At 44.4% G+C, this 24,696-nt stretch overlaps 1 protein-coding gene across 2 annotated transcripts in view; it reads left to right on the forward strand.

Moving 5' to 3' along the window:
* Positions 1–20,364: 20,364 nt before the first annotated feature.
* Positions 20,365–24,696, forward strand: part of LOC126519075 (serpin B3-like) — a 36,799-nt gene continuing 32,467 nt past the window's right edge. Inside the window, exons 1-2 of one of the 2 annotated variants that reach the window (XM_055065293.2) lie at positions 20,365–20,487; positions 21,037–21,307. In XM_055065293.2, the coding sequence (XP_054921268.1) occupies positions 20,452–20,487; positions 21,037–21,307 (307 nt within the window). In that variant the 5' untranslated portion in view covers positions 20,365–20,451. The remainder of the gene's footprint in view (positions 20,488–21,036; positions 21,308–24,696) is intronic. The other variant, XM_055065292.1, reaches the window with a different exon arrangement.

Here is a 24,696-nt window from a genome sequence, read left to right on the forward strand (position 1 = left end):
CCCAAACCTTTCACAAACTACAAAACAACTGCGGTCGCCTTATTATGGCGAAAGCTTTAAGTGGCCAATACCCTCGATGGCCTCGAAAAAAATGCGTCGTCCGCTCCAATGGTACAAAAACTATGATCATAAGCAATGGCTCATACCCCTGTAAGCGAGCCGAAAATGCAATTGCTTATCGCTCTCGAAGTGCAGAGGCCACAAGCACTCAGCAAAGTGAAACGAACAGTGCACAAATTTATTGAAATCACCCATACAACACAGAACAGCCTACGTTTCCATCCCCTGCGGACAGCATGCTTCGTAAAGTCGATGAGAAACGTCGCTGGTGCGAGTCTGACCCCGCCATGCGAGCGCGCGAAGCCGCAGCTGAGCGTCGAAAACGAGCCGAAGACGACGAACTGCTGAAGCAGCAACGCTAGGATGCGAGACCGCGAATTACCAAGTGTGCAGCAGGCTTTGGCCTTCACGTGCTATAGGAGTGTGGCAGGCTGCCGAACTTTTTTGTACTGACTCTGGCCTCAACAGCCAGCTAAAATGCCGCCTGATTATCTCTAATATGCTGTACAGAAGTACTGCGCGGAGACATTAACGAGTTTGCTGCAGCCAGGAACCGTGGCGCCATCTGTAACCGCGGTGGTAGGCGTCTTTCTCGCAAGTGAGGACTCAGTGCTGACACCTTTACTATGAATTAATCAAGTAATGCAGGCTAAATTGAGTGTTAAACTGAACCCACTGGAAAATGCTTATTCTGCACGAAATTGAAGGGAACATCACCCAGAAGTTTAGCTAGAAAAGCGGCGTGTACTTAGTTATGCTGTTTATGGAACATTGGTCATCAAGAAAATAAAGTGTCTTAAAGCAGTCAAAACTGTATTGAATTTACGCTGTATACGAAGCTACTATATTTCACTGGCTAAATTATCCCAAATGTCGCAAATGTAGGACTGAGCTGATATGCCTGGTTGTCTTCACAATACTCTAACGCCTTGAAAAAATTTCCTTTCTCACTAACGTGGGTAAAAAATCAAGACAGTAGTGGCTGAGAACTAGCCTAGGAGATAACAAGACGATCTCGAGCCATATGCACAGGATCTGTGCGTCTGTGTGCGCGTGTGCGTGTGTGTGTATTTGTATGTGTTTTAGATGTTACATCGATTTTACCGGCTATGAACCTCGCAAAAGTGGTATTTTTGTAGAGGAGTTACAAGCAGAGGCGGGCGTACTTTGGCGCACATAGCGAGAATTAGCAAATTACGAATACGAATGAGAAAACATTGGTTAATCGACTTTTATATAAGCACTTGAGAGGCACTCGAGGCTATTGTATGGCAGTGAACGCAGATAAGCTGAAGCTGACGATGATGAACTTTGTGTGTCGCAATGCCCAAGCGCACCAAATGACGAAAGCAAGCCGGCAGAGATCTGACAGATGTGTATTCAGACATTTGGACATAGTCAGTTACGGACTACTCTTTTCGGAGAAAGCATAGTTAGAAGGACTCCTCTCGCCAAGTTTCAACAAAAAACCCCGTCCTCTCACTCACCGGCTAGCGCTCTTCGGAAGAGACCTCAAAGCCAGAAGCGTCCAAGTAGATACGGTCTTCTTCTTCTCCCTCCCTTCTCTTCTACGACACCGCGGGTAACCGACACACGCGTTGGGCGAGAAATCATCGCGTGGTGTTTTTTGTAGTAGTTTCCTTTTCGCGAAAACGAAAAAATTCTACATTTAACCTAGGTTACTTCTTAACCAAGAGTTCTTCGCAATTACATTTCCAATATGGAAAAAAAAAAAAACGTCACACTTCTACTACATCGGTTAATCATAGCCGAATTTCAACTGAAGCTGTTTTATTCAGCTAGTTTCAGGATCTCAGGTGCCTGAAATAAACGACATACATTAAAACGTTACTTTCTCACTCACACTCAGGTGCCTGAAATAAACGACACACATTAAAACGTTGGTAACAAAAAACACGCCCTTTTTCAAACCTTCTCCCTCTATAATGCTTTCGAGTGCTTCATCAGGACGTTTCATGGAGATGTTCTATTCTATCCAAACGCATTTCGCTTTCTACGTATTGGCAATTGTATTACCTCCTATATTCGCCTCATTTTATCTCTGTTACCTTTAACATTCTCCCAGGGCACCCGAATAAATTTTGCGTCGTTCGATACAAACACTTCTCACGTTGCGGATCGTTTGCTTAAGTATATCTACCGCTAAGGCCGTAATTAGACCTCACGTTTTCTACTTTGCCTTGACATTATCCATAATCTGCGGGTAATTTAAACCAAACGTAAAGAAAGTTCCTTGTCTAGTTCATGCAGGAAACCCAGAAAGGCTACTATAAAGCTCCCATAATGCAAGAATATATACGAAACAGAGTGATCAGTCATTATCTGTGTCGCTCCGAATTAAGCCAGAAAATTTTTTATTTAGCCACGCACAATACATAAAAGTGCCCCCCCCCCCCCCCCCTCCTTCGACAGCCAAGTTGTTTTTCGTTCACTTTCATTTCCCTTAAGCGTGTCGCTTGTACACGTCCATTCAAAACTACAGATAATTTCCTGTACGCTTTGCTTTATTATCTGTTGGCTTCACGTTGTTGTGAGAAAGAAAAATTGGCCCCTCGGCTTCCCTTCTTCTGATTGATAGATTTTCACCGGGGCACTGGGAAACATAGCGCAAGATGACCCCATGACGCCTTCGAACACTCGAGAAATTTTTTTTTGGCAGTTTGTGCAAGCATTACGCAAAAGACGCCCCCCTCACCCTTTTTGTCTGAACATTTCAATTTCCTGGACAAAACATTGTCCAGAACATTGGGTGGAATTCACGCGATGTCAGTAATACACTCTTCTGTGCATAATTTTATGCAAGGGCAGTAAAGTTAACCTACACACATCGATCCTTCCCTTGTTGTCTTATGCTTGGCTCTTGCTGTGAACGCTTCTCCTTTCGAGCGAAAGGGCGGCTATTGTTATTAATAGTACTACCGTATTATTCGTGTGGCTGCGGTTATTGTTTATGTGTCGAAAAAGAGACCTCCACAGGGAGCCTAGAAGCAAAAGTAGCTGGCAAGATGGCGCGAGGAGGGATGCAAACCTTGTAAGAGAGAGGATAGCTAATGGGAATATATGTATAAAACAAAAGGAGTATGAAATACGCACACATTCAAGAACGGCTTGTTTCACTTAAAGTTTGTTTTTCGATATTTCATTTAGAGCTACCCTGTTCTTGGCCAATCCAACTCCCTTACAAGGTTATACGATACATTTGGAATATCACGAGAACGAGAACTAGACGGCGCGGCGTTCAAGACCGCCTGGAAGGTAGATTGAAAGATCACTTGGTCAGTATTATGTACATTTTTTTTCTTAGAATCACCCTGACTTGCACAAATCATTTCTAAATAAAAGCGTGGACATCAAATGTTTGTAACTAATACATCTCAATTTCAGCGACTTTGGTGTTTTGAAAACTTTGTATTCATCTTTCCTTCTTTTTAATATGGCAGGCTATGCGTACAGCAGCCTGGAAACCCGGACGGTGGGCGAAATAAAGTGTCGCAGAGGAAGGAAATAAACTATAGGTGACACCTGACGCAGCCAGCCTTGGCAAGCGAAGTGTACGTGAAGCCATTGCCACCGCTTTTCCCCCTCTCTGTATCAGCCCAACATGTGACATCTGAGACTCAGTGTAATTATTGGCCAGTAATCCTTGGTTCTCGGTATATTCTAATTGATGCGCCCTTATTCGGCTGTCCCGTCGTAGCTCTTCCTGCAGAGCGGCAGTCTTAAAACCTACCACATGCTCTGACGCGACGATCACGTGTTGAGCCGATACGTTTGTCAAGCCGAATTGTGTTGCGCAGTGCTCTCTCCCAATCATTTTCTTCTTCCGTACAGAGGAGTGTTCTGCGCGCTGAATGCGAGTGATTCACGGACGTGCATTTTGGCGGTTAGCCCGAGATGGTTGCTGCAGGGGTTGTCTGGTGTGTGAAAGGAGTGCGTGGCTCAGTGAGCCTTTGTTTCAAGATACAGTGAAGCAGAGACAAAGCGGCTGCTGCGCACATCTTGGCCACCACAAGCCGATGGTTGCTGTGACCTCAGAGGCACCAACTTCAAACTTATAATTTCGGCTGAAAGTGCGCACTGGAAGCCAAGATATTTTACTGTGTTAACTTGTTAGACCGTCGAATTTCTTAAAGAGAGCGCGGCATGGACTCTTTACGCCATAGAACACGAGGCAACTTTTGAAAACGCTGATGTAATCAAAGACTAATTCATTGTCGTGCTTTTTCTAACGGCAAAATTGTTCAGTTTCTTCACCCGCGCTTGGATCAGCATGGATAATTCCCCATATAACAAAATGAAAGAGGTGGAAAACGGTGAAACTCCTCTCGTGGTGGCCGAAGAAGAAATAGAAGAAGATCGAAGCAGGCTCAGGTTGGCAACTGGCGACCGGAGAAGTATGGGACACAGGCAGAGCCGACCCACTGGCTTCCCGACACCCGATCCCCAGTCCGCGGACGGTGTCGTCACGCCGAACGTGATGGTGCGCCACACGAGCACCTCTTCCAGCTCTCCTAGCGTCGCCATCATGGTACCAGACAACGGGAACCGATCTAGCACGGGATGGTGAGCGCCGCGTTTTGCCTCTCAATGGGCACGCTTGCATAATTGGGAGGCGGCTCACCACGTGTCCTCTCAAGTCGACTACGTGCGGAGCAGAGCAGTAGCAACCGTAGTAGGACTTAGCTTGCTCCTCAGATTGTTAGCCCCAAGGTCATGAGCCAGGACCCCATTTGCTGTCGCAATCTGCCTGACCAAATAAGTTAGTTTTCGCTGGTCGTCCACGTCTGTACAGGAAAGAGCTGCTTTCAACTAGCACTAGGAAAAACGAGATCGTCTCATTTTGCTTCGTATATCAGATTTGAAAATACCGTCTATTTTAGGGAGCTGCAAGTTTAATTTCGACCCAGTTCTTCATTTTTTTAGAGTTTAAATTTGAGCAGAGAAAAGATCAGATAGTCATCACATTTGCGACATTCAAACCTGTAATGACAAAATTGCATTGATGCCGTAAAATTCAAATATTGGCACATCGGAAGCTCATAACGTTACTGTCATTCGTAAATACTTGCGGAGAGAGACAGAAGAAAAGTTTGCTCGTGGCAAAACTGCAGAAGAAACTAGTGTGAACGAGGGGTTGCCCATATCGAGTAGAGTGGCAATACTAAGACCACCCGTCGAGTCACTTGGAATATAATATTACAATATGACCCTTGCATGCTTTGAAGTCAATGTTCTGATGCGGAAACAGACCCCTCCCCCCCCCCCCCCTTTCACGGTAGTAGCGATGTGGTACAAAAGTAGTGACTTCAACTAACTCAACTAAAATATTAGGGGCAACTCTTTTTAACAGTGAATGGATGCATTTTGCAAGATCACGATACGATGTCTAGGTTAAGATCTAGGTTGTGGCGAACATTGTGCGTTCGTGTTCATTCTTTCTCATTTTTTGTAGTTTCTCAAAAGCTTTTGTTGAATTAAATTGTAACATTCTATGAAAAACTTACAGAGAAATGTTTGTATTCAACAGCAACAACTTTATTTTCAGTCATGAACCGCTGATGGCCACTGCTAAAGGCCATAAAAAAATTTCGCGTTCATTACGCTGCAATGGAACACTGGTACCGTGAGCTAAACTGTCCTCTTGCAGGAATTCTTTAATGTTCACCTTTTTTCAGAACAGAGTATGGTGTGATACTGAGGCCATTTATTGAAAACACAATTTGCTTTATGGTTGAATATGCCTGAACTCTTCATACATAACGCAGCTTGCCATGACACTATTTTGTTTCGATAAATTCGGTGACGCCATCAAATCCCCTAGTCTTATTAAATTTACCAATCACCTACCGACATTTAATACGTTTCCTGAACATTCTTGCACAGTCTTTTAATCCAATGGTAATTTGCTCTACGCGTTACAAAATTTACCAGGCTCCACTTCTTAACCCCGACTACAATAACAGCTACAAGCATTTGCTTTCTAACCCATGCTGTTGTCTTTCTGCATTTAACATCACGCAATTCTTATTACGCTTTATCCCTAACTGCGTGGTCCTGATTTTCTGTTCAAATTTGCTTGTTGTCTCTCAAGTTTAAACTATACACGTTGAAACCACGGCAAAAGGCGACATGAATGAATGCATTCCAAAAAGCTTTGTCATTCCATTAGTTAGCCGAATGACCGGTAACATATGACAGAGAAGCTGAAACGGCACTGTTAAACGTTAAGTGTGAATATTATGATACATAAAAAAAAGAACGTTTAGTGGCATGAAAACGGAACATGAGCTTGAGAGTGGCAGTTAATACCCAAAGCACTCGGAGACGTGATAAAAAGGGTTTAGGATATCTACGGACTTTATGTCTACCGAACTAATAAATTCCTTTGTACAGCCTTTCACAATCTTCTGTGCGATGAGTGGCAGCTTAATATTTTTAGTACGCAATCCATACCCCGAGTCAGTACTGAAAGATTGGTTCGAAAATCTTATGAAATAACATAGGTAAAATAATAATAATAGTGAAACGGCGAGCATAAACAAAAGGGATAGCTTAAGGTTAATAATTAGACCAAGAAGACGAACGAAGCTGGATGCCGAATGAAGAGAATTGCAGTCGCATACAGCAAAGAATTAGATTTTGTAACGGGATGAGAAAGTTTCCAGGCATATGATAACATATGTTGACATAATAGATTAACTGCAGATCGCTGTTAGGTGCATCCTTGCTATGGTGGTCGAAAGCTATGCTGTAGGTGAAAAGCGTATGGGTGGTTGTGATGATGGGAGGTGATGTGCCATGGTTGAGACTACTTCACAAACTTCAGGAAAGGGAATATATTGATAAATCACTAGATTACGTGGTCATAGGTGCCAAGACTACGACCTTAATATGAAGCAGAACGCAGTGGGGTACTTCCAATGACTTTTCACCGCATCGCTCTCGTTGACCTGAACCCAGAATTAATTACACACGCGTATTTTGCATTTCTATGCAATACCAATGCCACATCCGCGGACGGGATCAATTCCGCAACCTCGAGAGCAGCCGCACAACGCTGTATCGACTGTGCAAGAGCGGCGGGCAGAGGGGTTACGTTCTCTATGTGCACACGCTCCTTGTGATGTCACAAGCTGCGTCTCTGCCTGACAAAGAAGAAAAAAACGGCTGCAGTATGCTTCAGAATTGTGGATTGGCATCGTTAAGATTGCGAATAAATCTTGTTACATTACCATAAGGATCACGTGCGCCTGGAGTCACTTTTCACAGCCTGCAATTGCAGTCAAACACGAAACCTTGATTCCCGGACATTAGCGTCTCAACGTAAGACGGGGGCAATGATACACACCGTAATTATTTTGACCACTTTACGTTCGTTAACGCGCCGCTTTATTTATGTACCCAATCATTTTTGCGTTCCGTCCCCACCATGATGCAGCTGCCACGGCCGACAGTCGAACCTACGACCTCGTGCAGAGCATCGGAACGCCATCTTCACTTCACGACCGCGGCGCGGTCAGCCACAACACAGCGTTCAAAAGGCCGAAATGCGTTAAGCCACCAGCGCCACAGACTGTTCATTAGTTCACGTCCCTTTACATCTGTTCTAAATAGGATGAACGGAAAACAAGAAGTATGCAATGCCGAACTATAATTCAGTTCTTGCGCGCCAATATAAGTAAAGTTAAAGTGGAAGGAAGACGAGAAAGGCTGGGAACGGAAGCGAACTTCCGTAGCATTTCCCTCAGTATAATTCCGCCTTATGGTTCGTTCTTGGCGGCCTCCGTTGTTTGTTCGAAACGTTGAGCAAACTCCGTTGCAGGTTGCCTCCCACGCTGACACCCGACGTCGAGGCGTACGTGTCGCGTGGTGTACTGCAGCTGGGCATCGACCTGCTGCGGGAGCTGCGGCGCTCCGACCCTGGCGAGGCCAACGTGGTCCTGTCCCCGTACGCGGCCGCGAGCGCGCTCGAAGAGCTCCTGGTCGGATCCCGTGGAATGACGGCCGCGGAGATTTCGGCGGCGCTATACATCCCGCCAGGACAGAGGGTACGCACTTCCCGTGCAACGTCATACATCTTTAGGCAAGGTGTTTTTCAAGCTATATAGGCTTTTTTAAAACAACGCCATTAGGGTAGTGAACGAAGCGTTTCTGAAGGGTAGTTGCTCTGCGAAGCTGGCGCACTTTGCAGCTTATAATCTCACACTGAGCAGAATATTCACCTGCAGTGCCTTAAGAATGTTTAATTCACACCTTAGGGGCAGTTTTTCATAGGACATAACTACAGCCAGTCACATGTCATTGCACCACTATTTCCTAACTCTTCAAAATCACAGATAATTATACATGTTCATCATGAATTTCAACGCTCACTCCAGATAATATCGTAACTGAGTGCGCCTGGAGCTCAGAAAAGACAGCCCCGTTATCATATTTGACGGAAACGCCCCAAGAGAAAAAAGAAGCGACGACCAACCGGAAAGTGCCAATACTGATGCAGCACGTTTTGCCTGGGAAGCATCTGTCACGAACTACTCTATCAGTATGTGCCGCGACATGCCATCAATCATTGAAATTTCGAAATGCACTTCGTGCCGTTGCGTTTGTGCCTGATCCATTATTAGGCTACATTTCCTCCGTTGCTACCGCCCTCGCTTTCAATATTGCCTGGATTCAAGGTATAAATTCAATGATCAATATCAAGAATTAGCTGCGACTTTCTAGATTAAGAAAAATGGCATCCCTTGGGAAAGTGACTGCCAACTAAATAACTGCCCCCAACATTGTAATAAAGAGCATAATGAACCAGTTGTTGTTAGTGTTCTGAATCTGACGTTATAATCTAGAAAGCATGCTGCCTTGGCGTACAGCTCCTCTAGGATAACGCCACGTTCGATACGCCCGTAGCCACTTTATGAAACTGAATGCTCTTAAAAAATATGAGATAGAAAGAAGCCCATTTATCTCGTAAAGATTCTGCTTAATGATTTCTTACGAGCCTTAAATCAACAGGTACAGCGCCAAATTGATAACAATGCATGAAGGCCCATCGTTGTATCTCCGCAAAACTGCCTCCTACATTTCACTAGTTGCCATTCTGCAAGGATACCAGTACACTATGCCGGCAGAAATGGGACTAACTAATTATACTTTTATTGCCACGGCAAACTTAGACGCAGCTCGCCCGCTTTGGAGGTATCAGGTTGTTGTTCTGAAGTATATGCACCGATCCCGAAGGAAGTCCAGCCTAATACACAGTCTCAAAGTGCAAGCAGTCACAACAGAAATGTGCGAGAAATTTGCACATGGCGCACGTGCATGTCCTTTCAGAGAGCTACTGCGGCATGACAGAATAGTACCGTAGGCGTGATCGTGGCGTGATACTTTGATGTACTTGAAGACCGAGGCTCGATCCCATCATAGGTCAAGCCTTTCTCTGTAGCATTGAAGGAGGACTACGCCGAATATGGAGTTGTTTAACAGTAAACTCAAGAAGGTTGAGCGTACGCGAGCATGTCATAGTGAGCCTCCTCTTTATCTGTCCTGTAGAACGTCGGACTGCTTGAGACGTCTGTCCCACATTCGATTCTCTCGTCTCGGTTCGGAAGCTCCGTCAGACAGTCCAGGGGCTGCCGGAATCGCGCTCCTTATTCAAGTCTCGTGAGTTGTACGCGTACCCTGACAGCTGTTAACACAGTTTTACTTGGGCAGCTAGCAGACGACGGCTGCCCGAATAAAATGCGCGCGACGTCTGCCGCCATGTTATGAAAGTCTCCATCTGCTTATGTATGGGACTGCGGAATTTGCAGTTTTTGATGCCGAATCAAATACGAATCGAATAGTACCAGAAGCAAACCGAATTGAATTGCATATCGAATATTTTGCAAATAGTTTGCAAATATTACACTGCATTCTAAACATTATAATCAAACAATTTTTACTGGTTCACAAAATAGAAAGTTTCTGTCATTACAAAGCACATTATATTTACGCATTCTTAAGTGCACAAAGGGATCATTAGAAACAACTAAGCAGAATAATTGCTCACATATTCGCGGATTTTATGCCATTAGGCGGTCACGCATTATCAGTTTACAAAGCTTAAATTGAAGGCTAGCTAATATCTAAGTATGCATAAGCCTGACCAGACATGCATGTGTCTGCTGCAACGTCACAGGGGAAAGAAGACTGTCTTTCTCAAGTTGGAATTGTCCCAAAAGATACTGCTCCTATTCCATAGATAATCCTAAAATGAACGTATCCTTATTTGATTCCGCGAGGCGACACAGGTGCTGCACCTACACCTCAGTAGTAGAAAACAATACCCACTAATGATTGCGGCACATAAACATTTTCTTGTGAATTATCTTCTTTGATCGGAAAAGTCTGATTGAGTGAGAGGCCCGACGTGGTCTGTAGTACTGTATGTTCACTGTGGATAGGGTGTCAAATATCGCATTTATGCTTCACTTTCCTGTTTGATCTTGTACTTCTAGATGTAAGGGCTTGGAAACAAATAGACAATATTGGGAAAAAATAAGTCTTTTTCTCGTTTTCTTCGTAAAGCATAAAAAGCGAAGAAAAGAAACGAAGGGCCCAATTTTACTCCATCAAATAAACTCCATTGCAATATGTAATGCTAAATTATATATAGTCTCAATTTGTGGGTATCAAACATTGGGCGACGTACCATTTAATTCAGTTTCAGTAACATTTCTGATGCTGATGGTCTGTCTGCAGCGTATTCATCGTTTATTGCCTGAAGGGGCAACCTCCACATGCGTCGTTTATCGCACTACATGTTGCCCGGCCTTTTACGTGCAAGAAGGCAATATGAAGGAGAGTTCTAGTGACGAGCAGATTTACAACGATCTATAACCAATTACCTTGAAAGCTTCTCAAAGGCCTTGCCTAGTTTTCCGTTGAAGTGTGGGTTCTTACGCAGATAAGAATTCTTCGTTTTTTAAGGTAACAGTGAGACAAAAAGTATTGTTTATTTCGTTATTGAATTATTGAGCCCAGCCCTATCATTACGTTATATACCTCAAGAACGCTCGAGAACACACACATACAAACACCCACACAAATTATGACTTACGTTATACTTCAATGCGACCGATTCAAAGCTCGCGCCAAGTGCAGCGTGGCTTGGACTCGAAAAATTTAATTATTCTCGTCACCGAAGCCTAATGAGGTACTCTCGTGGTAGTGGGCACCACTGACGCGTACATGCTCACTATGACCGTTTCTGCTGAAAGCTGTCCACCAGCACTCCAAGGGCCAAGAGGTAAAAAAATCGTATTCCAATTGGATTCCAACCTGAGCGCACAATTGGCATGGTAACTATGATAGCTTCCGTCAACATGGTCATTGTACAGCCTTCAACCACCGCACCGGGCTGACTGACAGGCTATTTAGTTTTTGTGATAACACTCGACCACACACTCAAGTTTTTTCTGCTAAAAGTAGGCATGTCACGTCCAAAAGAACACTGCACTTGGTGCTCTGCTTGAACTGGTCGCACAAATCGTGCTGCAATTAATTATTCTGGCTGTTTTGACTAATTGAAGCTTCATACCATATTTGTAAAAATACCCAAAAATTGCAAAACTTTTCACACTGAAATGTCGTGTTAGAACCTCGGCACTCCTTTAGCCTAGTGTAAAGCCCTCGTGAGCCAATACTTTGGCAGTTCTGTGCAGTATTTCCAACCACGTTCTGTACGTCTAACGGCGCCCACATGTTTCACCTAACCTAACTCTGTCCTCACTGTGAACAGGAACTAAAGTTCCAAAAGTGTGCAGACAGTGCACGAGCCTCGCATTCATGATAAAATAAAACTGCAAAGCTTTCACGACTGGTTGATGAGAAAGCTATCAAGAATTTACAAATGGGTTCTCTGTTATATAATGGTCGTATGTTGCCAAACCTTTATAATCACGTCTTTAATGCAGCCTCAACTGCTGTCATATTTAATTTTGTATGCTAAAAGAAGATTAGAATATTTCTCTCATGTTTCCCAAATTCTCGTTAAAAATATTTTTCGTGCCACTTTTGTACATTCGACGATGTGAAGTATTCGAAAATCAAACGAAAGATATTCGTGTTTTCAAACACTGTCACTTCGATCTGCTAATGACTTCTTCATTCGATGACCAAAGCGAATATATCGCTATTCAATTTCTTATTAGAAAGCCTGGAATACCTAAAAACATTATTGGGTATCACGTGCCAGAACCACGATTTGATTATGAGGAAGGCCGTTGTGGGAGACTGCGGAATAATCTGGACCAGTACGGGTTACTTAACGTGTGCATAAATCTAAGTACACGGGTATTTTCGCGTAGCTCACAGATACCTAGCTTCTATGCGTACTTAGCGTGTACCAGACTCCTGATATTGTGCACTTAACGTTCCCGACTGTTACATCGGTGCTTTCTGCGCCACTGTGTGATTTATATAAGTGTAGTTGATGCTGCTTAGCCTGTGTTTTCTTAAGGGACAAGGCCTGTGATAAATCCTTCTTTCCCTTGACACTTGCTTTCTTCGTTTGCTTTCTTCGATGCCTCCTGCGAAAATTTTCATTAGGTAGATTTAGTATACGCATGAAGATATCATACTTTCTGCATAAGGGCGAAGCAAAGAATGCTATAGCAACATATTAGACTATTACATGAAGAGTAAGAGTAGTAGCCGTAGTGGCAGTATGAATTGAAGTAATCATAAGCTGACTAAGCAAAAACGAACTATTGCGCTAGGGGCCGTCTGTTTGAATCGTGCCATCAGGCAATTCTTTGTACGTATAAAAAATCAAACGCTTTCTGAGCCGATTTACTACCACTTTTCCGTATCTGGTATGTTCGAAACCTCTTTCCTGGCCCACCAATAAACATACATCACTTTCAGGTTTGATTTGTGTTATTGTTTCGCACTTTTAACGCGATAGGGTTAAGGCACCCGTGTCGCAGAAAATCCGGCGTCGGCGTCCGATGTCCAGCGTTGAACGTCGCTTCACAGAGAAAGACATTCAACTAGAGCGAACACTGGGAGAGGCCCCGGAGGCCGAATTGACTGTAGCGCATCAAGCGGATGGAATTAACATATTCCGGTTTCCGGTTGGACGCGCGCGTATTGAACGCTAGCTAGCACACGTTGCACCAGCTGCGCTAATTGGAGCGGGATTATTTTTTTTCATTTTTTTCTGCTGCCCAACTACGTGCGCTCTTAGTACGAAATCGTTTTGTTTAGTACAAACGATTGCGAACGATCTTTACAAGGCCTCCATCAAATCTGTGCCACGTGCAATTTCATAAAGTGCACGCAAGACCCCTTGTAAATGAGAAAATATTTATTTTCTGTATGTGAATGCTTGTTAGGGTCATTTTGTGCATTCATCCAACGCTAAAATTAAAATAAATTATGGGGTTTTGCGTGCCAAAACAACTTTTGATTATAAGGCACGCCGTAGTGGGGGACTCCGGAAATTTCGACTGGTTCTTTAACGTGCACTTAAATCTAAGTACATGGGTGTTTTCCCATTCCGCCCCCTTGGAAATGCGGCCGGCATGACCGGGATTCAATCCCACGACCTTGTGCTCAGCAGCGCAACACCATTGCCACTGAGCAACCACGGCAGGTTTCATCCAACGTTGTGGCACCAGGTGGGCAGCAGTAGTACTCGTACGAAGCTCCACCGGACGGCATCAACTGAACAAAATTACAAGCATGTGTCATTTGGCGTTTAGACATTGTACGAATACTGCGTGTAGAGGCGAAGCATGCGAAAGTCGTGAACGGGCGGCACTACAAACCAAAGCAATTCACTCCTACGTACCCATGGCGTAGAAAATACCCGACTCAACCCAAACAATACGATAAAGTATGAAAACATCCGATTTGCAAGCATTCCCCATTCCCGGTCATAATATCCTGCACAAATATGCGGGCTACGGCGTGCGTCCAAAGCAACTTGGCGTCAGCCAACGCAGTGGTAAGCTACATACTTAGAAGTGGCCACAGCACAGGCTCTCAGCCAGACCATTGTAGACTCTGGCAGAATTCCTTCCGCTTGCACTCAAGACAAACGCTAGGGTGAAAAGCCTATTTCAGTCGTTGAGAAGACAGAATATTAAAGAGGAAGCTTTAGCTCAGGCCCAACTAAACGAGGCCTATTCAAATACATGTAAAACGCATAAACGCTTTTCTGAGATAACCGCTGGACCAATTTTAATAAAATTTGTTGCATTTGAGAGAAAAAGGTAAATTGTAGTGACTGTTGAAAGAGGAGTTTCTATTTAGGGCCTGAATTTTGTTAAAAGAATTTTGGAAAAATCGAGAATTAGAAAAGATAGAAGGAAGAAGTTTACAAGTTCATAGCTCTGCATCAAGAACAGATATCGCGGTTCTGTAAACGGCAACCATTATATCATTCAAAGTGGACAAATTCGACATGTCAATTGATATCTTAGGTGAATTCATAACATTGTGTAAAAGGGTTCTACGAAAGCTGTATTTACATATTACTAACTTTCTTTAGAGTCGTGTGGGACACATCAATTTTGTTCGCTTTAGATGACTCTTACACGCAGTTCAGATAATTGTGATATCATTTGCACCTTAAAATTTGCGCCTTTTGACAATTTTTAATAAACAAATACCGAATAAATCAAAAACCCGGAATAACTTCACTAGACTGAGTTTGTCTTTTAAATGCAACAACCCACGTCAAACTTGGTGCAGTGGTTGCGGAGAAAAACGAATTCACCTTTTACATGTATTTAGATAGGAGCTTGGTTTTCGAGCTCCTCAGCATTCTGCCGGAGCAAGCAACAGACTGCAGTGTTATAGCACCTGGCAATCGCTCGTCGCGTTTTAGAAAGCGTGAGTATCGGAAGGAGGTGTGTTTTTGCAGGTCCCCAAACAGCGTCACAAACTTGTCTTGCTGAGACTCAGTACACGCCAAACTTACTTTCTCACTACGACCGAGCTGCTTTTCCCTAACCGTGTCACAATGGCAGGTGCAGTGAGCGTACCTCAAAAGTAAACCAAAAGAAACGAAATAATTACAATAATTTTTAGGGTCAGAGAAAACATCAAGACTTTGCACAGTAAGATTCAGTACACGCGAAACTAACTGCGTCACACGGCCGAGCTGCTTTTCCCTAACTGCGTCACAAAGCGGGGTGCGACAAAAAACTCCTGAAAAAAGTTCAAATGTAGGGGCTCAGAGCAAGGGTCGCAAACATCTCCCAGTACGAGTCATTAACTAAAATTTACTACGCTAGGACGGCCGAGCTGTTTTTTACTAAGTGTGTCACAAGTCTCGGTTCCGTGCCATAAAAGCTTAAATTGCGTGAAATGCGTCGCAGAGTGTCAAACAAAATTTGTTACCTTGCCTTAGTCCAATAGTGCAGTGGCGCCATGTCGAAATGCCCTAGGAACGTGAGAATACGCCGGGAGCCCAACAAACAGGCTGCGTCCAAAAGAGGCGGGTCGCCGAACAGTAGAACTTCACATGCGCAACCGGCCTCGGTCGCTTCGGTGGCCTGTCTGGCGCAAGACGCATGCATATGGCACGTCTGGCATGCAACTAGCTCGTTGGTAGGTAACGTAAGAAAAATAAGTCGCAAAGTATAAGTTAATTTATACGCAAAACTTTTTAGTTTTAGAGAGAAAGAATAAAAAAAAAAACGTCCTCTGTAAGTTCATTTGACATTCTTTTTTTTTATGCTCGCGTCAGCTAACGGATGGGATTAAACTAGGCGTGACGTGTTTCCTGTTGCCAATTTTCGCCGACTGTCCCCTCTAACAGAATTTTTTTCTCCATGGTCGCTTCGGCAAAAAGAATTTCGAACCACGCATACCCAACCATGCAGGCACTCCATGCGGCACCAGCTAATTGCTGAACTAATTGAATTTCTCAAGGTACAATACATAGAAAAATCGTAAAATACGACTTACACACAACGTAGAGATGTGATGGCATCGGATTGTAATTTTAATACACAAGAAAACGTAATTCTGTTAAGAAAAAATTAAGAAAAAACACAAACCCCTTTTCCAGCGTTTCTACCATGCATAGAGTGGCCATAGCCTCCCAGATTTGCACGCGTAAATCTCAAAAGCCATAAAGCAGCGCGCCCGGTTCCTCGCAACATCTCCAGATGACGCTCGGCTGCGCCGCATCGTTCAGTTACTGTACATGGCTCCCTGCGGGAGCGATATGCACTAACTGTACCGCATCGCGGCCCACGCAAGCCGCTACGTTTCTACCAGAAAGCTCGCCTTCGTGCATAGCGTTCGTTGCCAGTGTTTCCCGGTAAACATCACGATTACATGCGCTGCAGTTGCCGGGAAGCGTGAGAAGCAGCCAGGGATCTTTAATTGCTCTCGCGCTCCACTCTTATAGGCGGAGCTTGAGCATCCTCCAGATTTTTGTTTAAGTATGAGAAGGATTACGATAAAAAGCATGCAATGCCGGTGTTTTGTTTTATGACATTTGTTTGTTTGTTTTTTTGTTTTGTTTTATGACATTTGTTTGTGGGCTACCAATCTCACAATTCTGAGGAATAATTTTGTCAAGACTGGAAGACTTTATATGAGTAACTTTAGTGATAGAATGGTGTCAACATTACTCGTATATCGCGGATATGTCAGAATGCATCGTATAATTAAAAATTCGAATGAATGTGCGGAAGCTGAAAATAATCTTCCGTTAGCTGCAGTTCTGACGTCAAAAATAATTTATAAAAACGAATTGAGTACAGAGAGAAGCTGAAGTCATTAGGGAAAGGGAACTTCTCAAGCAAATGTTTAGGTTGGCTATAATGGAAAGAGCGAGTGTTGTAAAGAGTAAGAACATGAAGGAACCAAGGTTATTACGTGCGAATTTGAGCGCACTGATAGCAGATGAAGGTGTAGCGTCTGTTGCAATAAACAATGACACTTGCTCGGTGAAAACTCCGATTTATTGACACAGAGCGTTATCTAAGGTAAATTGCGAGGAGAAGAACAGAACGTTTTACCCTTGGTGAAGTACCGACGAAACGTGCCATAGGCATGGAGACAAACCATGCTCGTTGTGACGAAGTAGTCAAAGTATAATTCAATGGAAAATTCACAACAAGAGTTTGAAATTGACCAGGCCCCTTTTTCCAATATTACAAAAAGCTGTTGTCTTACAGCGCAGTTGACATTGAAAGTATCAAAAGTGAATTTCTGTCTTTTGTGCAGCAGTTGGATGATGCAAAAAAGAAGTGTTAGAACTGCCTATCTCCGGAGACGAAGTGAAGAAGGCTATAGAGAATTTGTACCTTGGCCAGTATGCGGGACCACATGCAACAAGTGCTTGTTTCTACAATATGTATAAGCACGGTCTAGCGCTCATACAAGCCGCTGTACTCACGAGCCACAGTACTTAATGAGGCTGTTCATTAAGCATATTTCCTCTTTCTTTCAAATCTTCATATATAATTTTAGTATCAAAAACAGATGACAAAGATAAATTGCGTGAGGTAACATCGCACTGCCTATATACCTAGTTAACGTTGATTGCAAAATTAGCACGAAAGTATTAGCTGGCTGATTACAGACAGTAACAAAGGCAATAGCAGCTTTTCACCAAACACGCAGGAATAAAAGAAATTCTGCCAAACATTCAGTGTGTTGGAATTCTGTGATGTAATACAATGACAGGTCGCAATGTTGTAGTTAGATATAGAAAAAAAAAAGAGTCCATGAGTTCCTCAAGATGTGTCAATGTCAGTTTTAGAACACATCAACGTTCGATAAGTTATACTCGAAGGAGAACAAGTGGCGTACAACCAGTTCACGAAAATAATCATTAATAATAAGCCGGTTGGAAACCACGTTCCAGTAAGAAATGCACGCAAAATTGCCGAGCGACTGGCCGCTCGAGGCACATTGCGTGTATTCGCGGGCTTCTTTCACGTTCGAAAAAACACATTTATGTAGCACGTATTGAGGAATAGGAAGCTCCATAGGCAGTTTTTTCATGTCGCTCTACGATTTTCTCACTGACACTTTTCATCTATGTATAATACTTGAGAAGTTGCATAAATAACTAAGACTAATCATCTAATTAGGCTGAATAAATAATTGTTCGAGTATGTCTAAGCGACGTCAAACATCACCTTTGTTCTGTGTAGCTACGTGGCATTTAATTATTTTTAAACTCTGTCTAAAGTTTCCTCGGGCACCTTGTATACAGTCTTCCTCAGTATATTAAGAAGCAAAAGCATAACAGCTTTTAAACTTATATGAGGTACGAGTTTTAGAGTCATCATCATCAGCCTGGTTACGCCCACTACAGGGCAAGGGCCTCTCCCATACTTCTCCAACTACCCCGGTCATGTGCTAATTGTGGCCATGTTGTGGCCAGTTGTAGCTTATGTATACGCTATTGCTGTCTTTTGCAGCAATCACGAAAGCATATTCTAAACCGAGAAAAACGGTGAAACGTTTCGGTTTATTGAGTGGCAGTGGTGTTAATTGTAATAAATTCCAAGTTCTTTTGCATAGGCGATGGACAGCAACTTCAAGGGCTTGTCTGAATATCAACTGCGAAACAGCACCAGTGAAGTACCTGGGAGTCCCTCTTCAGTGCTACGGTTACACAGACCGTAATGGCGAGCACAAGCTGCAGAACTATGAGGTCGAGTAGAAAAGTGGAAGGGCTGGGACATGTCAATTTTCGCACGTGCCGCGGTTTGCAATGTCTTTCTCCTAAGCGAGCTTTGGTATGTGCTACGAGTATTACACTGTTCGCGTCTCGACGTTCAAAAGAAGCATCGTGTTTTTGCCGTGTCCATTGCGAGGGGGGGGGGGGGGTAACCATGTGGGGGTAAATATGTGAGAGGACAAGCGACACAAAACTTTCTACGCGTCCGCAATGGTGTGCTTGGTTTGGCCCGCCTGCTTGTGAAACAGTTGGTAAATCGGTTGTTTTGTTTATGCGGGATGACTCGGACCCTTTTCTGCGGACGGTATGTCGAATGCGCCTATGTAACGCTCTACCTGAATTGATTTTTTCTTCTACAAGTTTGCCTGGAGCCCTACATGACTATAACAGAAGAGGCTGTTCTTTTCCGGCTGTTTCTAACTGCAAATTTTTGTAACGCTTATCTAAGTCGGATAACACGTCAGACATTATTTGAGGAGGTTGTACGTACTGTTTACGATGTAGCTTTGTATCGCTCCATGTACTCCGCAGGTCATGAAAAAGACGTCCTGAAACGTATTAATTTTGTACCGTCTGGTGTGAAGGCATCTTTCTTTAAATTGATTACTGGTACGCTATTTGTAAAAACATGGATGCTACAGAAACACCTATTCGTTCCTTGGGGTATGAACTGTTTATTATGTCAAAAGCCGAGGAGGACTGAGCCCGTTTTCCTTTACTGTTGGGACATGGTTTTCTTTTGTGATTTGCCCCGACATGCCTTAATAAAGACCTGTCATTATATGCGCATGGTATAAGCTTTTTAGGATCAAAATAATTATGGTGCAACTTCTGATGCATTAATATAACTGGGCCTGCGCAGTATGTGGATATCTCGATTGACTTTCGCCAAAATGATGTTGATGGAAAACCTGTCCGCGAGTATTTGAGAGAAGCTGTAATAATTTTTCTAAAAGTGCATAAAACACAGTTCTGTTCCGGAATGGGTGCTGCGTGTAGAAGCTCGGCTTTATATACAGCCTTTCTAATTTCAAAAAGTTTAGTTCATGCTGGGCTGGCAACCGAAGAATGTTGTAATTATTTTGGCATTCTTACTTGAATGTATTTATGTGCACTGAGTTCTGCGGGAAATGAATACACAAAAAATTGGATGGCATATAGTATAGAGATACCTAAATATACAGGTAACCTTACGGCCACTCCGACGGCAACTGTGACGGCGAAAATTTGCTTGGAGGGTCCATATAATTGTTGTCGCAATGAATAATTCACACAGAAACTCCTATGGCAGTTGTCTAAGTATGCGTAAGCATAGTGCCATTTGCTTATCTCCACGCAGCCTAGTGTCATTATCGGTGTTATGAAACTTGATCAGTCTTATGAAACGCCAGCTGGTGCGGACGGCGACGCAAAGAGCATGGACGACGCAAGCAAAGTACTGCAGGTGGCGGCACCTGGTGCGCTGATGGCATTCCGATCAGTATAAGCCGTTATCGCCCTTTAGCGACTGATCCGTACTCGCCGAACGATTATGAACCGTGACCAAACGCAGTGGGGCGGCGGCACTGCCGCGCCGATCGTACCTTGAAAGCGATCTGCGAAAGTGGCTGAGTGCGGCGTGAGCCCAGTGTTCGGGCTGCTTCATTGAAAGTTGTCGTCTTACGGAACGGATGAATGGAGGGACGGACGGAGGGCTTTCTCGTTGGGTAAGCATAGAAATTCTTACGCATTTAAAGAAGTAAGCGAGAATATGGACCGCAGGATGGCGGCCACGTTAGCTCGAATATGAAACATCACACGCCTAATGGGGAAGACTTGGGGTCGGCTATCGTATTTTTATTTCTCTTTTCCTTGTTATTTCTGCATTTCAATAGACATGACCTTCAAATTTTTCTGCGGTTTCTGTGGATTTAGCTGGCTACAGTTAATTACCTTGTACGCGGGTCCTATAGGTGACTGTTGCCAAGTCATTGTAGGGTGCGTCGACCTCTGTCAAGCCTTTCTTCTGGCTTTTTGTCGACGCACCCAACATCCTCATGTTGATGTTGAATAAAGAATTGATTGATTGATTGATTGATTGAAAATGCGTGATCAGGTGAATAGTCGTAGGGGCTCGATTTTTCTAGTAATGCCCAACATTGCTGTTTTGAAAGTTTGAACGTTGACGTAGTTTTAAAAAGAAGATGACATTCGTTTTTTCTCTAACAGTACGTTCTTGAATATAAGTGCACTCCTTTATGAAATACCGAACGCAGGTGAGCTCGTACTTCGAGAACTGTGACCGCGAAATCCCGAACCGGCGTCGAAGCGACATAACGCGGCGCTTTGACATGGGCTACCTGAACAATGTGCACCACGAACAGACATTGGCCACCATCGACCCGGACACGCAGGCGAGCGAGGTTCTGCGTCTGGAGCGCTTCAGTTGGGACTTCGCCAAGGCTGCCGAGGAGAGTCGCCAGGGGATCGACCACTACGCTCGCCTCTACGCCAACGCCTTCGAGCCCGCCGAGATTCTGCCCCAGGGTGAGTGTCCTTGTGGGCCACATGGGTCCTGTAGTAGTATGCGTCCTTTCAATTCAGGGTTTACTACTAAATATAGCAGAAAGAAAAAAGAACAATCGAAAAAATATTACTTCCTTTAATGCGCATCTCGTCCAAAGACCACCGCCACCGCCTGTCCTGTTTGCGTTTCGTTTCTAAAAAGTATGTGCTCGCTACATTACTGCGAGGAACCTTATGTCGCCCTCATAACGCGCGAAGGTTATATTATGAAACATCACATCTTGCGTAGCTACGTAAGATGTTTTCGCACTCGAACTATATGCCAAACATCACGGCGACGCCGTCCAAATGATGTCGATGTCGAAAATTCGGCATGAGTGTCCCTTGATTGGTTATTGGAATAAATTGCAGAGCGGGTGCGACGTCTAAAGACATCGAACCAAACATCTTCAGAGCAATTGACCCACGGCTCACGAAAACCAATGCGGTGTAACCTCAAGCTTTTGCTGCTCCATCAAGTGGCGCGCGGTTAAATCGCATGTAGGTGTATTGTTTGTACTTCTATTGGCATTTAAAAACAGTGTGTTTTTTTTTTCCTTTTCCGCTTTGGCTTTGTGACTCCGCGTTAGACAGTGCGCCTAACAGTGCGATTGCAGGGTTACTTATGTATTGTGCTGTGCTTGATGATGCGGTATGCCTAAACCCCGAAAACTCATTACTTACGAGCTACTGATGCAGAAAAGCGGTGCGAGAATTAAGCAGTGCACGGAACGCGAGTGAGAGGGAACACGCGTTAAGTCCTATATGTTCAAAGCTTCATATTTGCCGTTGCGAGTGGCGAAAAATGGAAAGCTTTAGGTTAAAGGAAGGGCAAGCCGCACCCAAGCGTTGGGGGACGCAAGCTCCAATGTGGGGGCCCTTCGCGCCCTTCTGTACTCGCTATGGCTTTTTTTACACCCGGTGGTTAGCTTCCCGCAACGCTTGCGTGTGGCTTGAGTCCCCTAATATAATACTGCCTAATAACGCATAATAGAAGATAACTCCTTACGCTCAACTCGCCGATTAGGATAGTCCTGTGTTTTCATTGGACATGTATGTGCAACCTGACTCGCACAATTTCAGTTCGCACGCTCGAAGCGAGAATCCAACTCGAACGGAAGCACTACAATGCTCATTAGTTAGTTGCTTGTAGCTTTATCAGCTTCCACCAAAGCACCAATACCAGAGCTTCAATTTTTCACATTATGCAAGTTTTTATGCGCGCGAACGAATCTGGGCAGTTGTAATGCACTTCAAGGTTTTATAAAGGGTTCGGTGTGAAATTCGAGCGTGTGAGACGTAGTGCCCCAATTGTTTGGGGCACTACTTAGCTCAGGTGTGACGCCACGTAGTTGCCAAAATATGGTTAGCGGATATTTAGGTTTCAAAGCAGTACGCCCCTTGAGTATGTAGCCTGGCTTAATATGCAAGGGTGCAAAACCCAGCGGGCTTGCCTTCTTTGATTGTGGGTGGCACAATTCACTCTCCATTAAAGGGTCCCTCAAACACTACCTGAACATAGTGAGAGCGTTGCCGATCCGTAGAAGAGGTTCCTGTGAACTTGTGAGACAAATTCAATTGCACTGGATGCCACAGGTAATTCACGATATCGGGTCAAAAACCGGGAAATAGTGTTTCGTCTCGCCTTGCAATGTCGGCATCGCAAGCAAAGAATCCCACCAACAGCTACTGCACACCCCACCACACCGCACCATGCCTACTGTGCCCTGGTCCATATGGACGCTGCCCCGCTAGAACACGAAAACCGGTTAAAGGCGGCCCGACAGGCAGTGAAAGACACCAAGGAGGCAGAGTGCATTGCACAGCTAGACAGAGTATGAATTGAATTCGGGGGTTTTACGTGCCAAGAGCAAGATTGCATTATGAGACACGCCGTAGTCGGAGACTCTGGATTAACGTTTACCACCAAGGAATCTTTAACCTGCCTCCCATGCACGGGACACGGGCGTTTTCGCATTTCCCATCCCTCGAAATGCGGCCGCCGCGACCGGAATCTGATCTCGCGACCTCGTGCTTTGCAGCACAACACCATAACCGCTGAGCTACTCCGGCGGGTAGAAGCGCCCGGAGGAGGCGCGATGCACCGAGGCGTGATCTCTCGAGGCCACGAAAAACCCACGCCACGGAACTCACGCACCGCTTGCGCTCAAAGCAGCACAGGCAGGCAACCTTGCCTCAGCGCTAAACGATGACAATCAAGTGTATGGTGCCCTGTATCTGCCTTTCGGACGTCGCTATTGGAAAGGACAAATAAAACTCAGCGTACTAGAAGTTACAGCTAGAGTGATACTATGAACAAACATTAGGAAGAACTCGGAAGCGATATTTTTTGTAACTTGTTCGGCCAGTAAGTATGCGTATGCAATGCGGTCCTGTACAGATAGGTGGGCGCCAGAGGCCGCATTTTCTTTAGTTTTGACTCATAGCTCGGGTGATCTCGTTTTGTTCTCGCAACTTGTCCGCACATTCTCGTTTGAGCGCCCGGACAACGGCCCTGGCTTTTGGCTCAAGGTCACTTTAAGGTCGCCAACAACGGGAGCTAAAAGCATTTCGTTTTTTCATTGCCAGTCTAAACACGACATTTGCGGTAGCTCAGCTGTCTTGAAGACTTTAGTGGAGTAGTGCGAAGCTGCGGCCGCCAGAGAGCGCCGCGACGAGCCCTCTCGCCAGCGAGAGGCTAAACTTGTGGGCAGACTCTTGCCTTTTCATTTGCCTCTTCGGCGCCAGCCCTGCGTAGCTTCTCGCAGTAGTGGAGACGAAAGAAGAAAGAGGCTCATCCGTGTGATAGCGGCATCTAACTCCTTATATACTTGAAGTATTTCAAGCATTCTTCCGACAGGGGATTCATGAGGCGAAAAGTTTTTATAATGTGGTCATTCTTTGCTTAGTTAAAGAATTGTCTGAAGGCCCTTTATTGGCTGGACGATGAATGCGACTGCTACTTTTTAGAGTTCTGAACAGGCAGTCGGCGATGATCGCTGAGCCATTTCGCAACTACGCAAGGAAACACATGAAAGTAGCTATTGGGCCTCAAAGAAGATGACAAAGGCGGCCACTGTTGCCAGATTACTATGCATTTTGAATATGTCCTCTTGAGCAAATTGGTAAACGTGTCATGGCTGCCAACAGCGTGACTGAAGAAAGGTACTATGAAAAAGCAGAGGGCACCCATACAGGCTTAAAAAAATATTTAGAAAATAAGAAAAAGAACAGCAGTTGTCCTCGCTTGTATTCTTTTCTTTTTTCCTCGTTGAAAAAGTTGCGTTATTATACACTGGATCACGCAGAACGAAGTAGCCCAATTCTATAGGTTACAGAATTCATGACCATCTGAAGTTTGATTACGCACG

The sequence above is a fragment of the Dermacentor andersoni genome, chromosome 10, assembly GCF_023375885.2.
Source record: "Dermacentor andersoni chromosome 10, qqDerAnde1_hic_scaffold, whole genome shotgun sequence".
In the NCBI taxonomy this organism is placed as follows: domain Eukaryota; kingdom Metazoa; phylum Arthropoda; class Arachnida; order Ixodida; family Ixodidae; genus Dermacentor; species Dermacentor andersoni.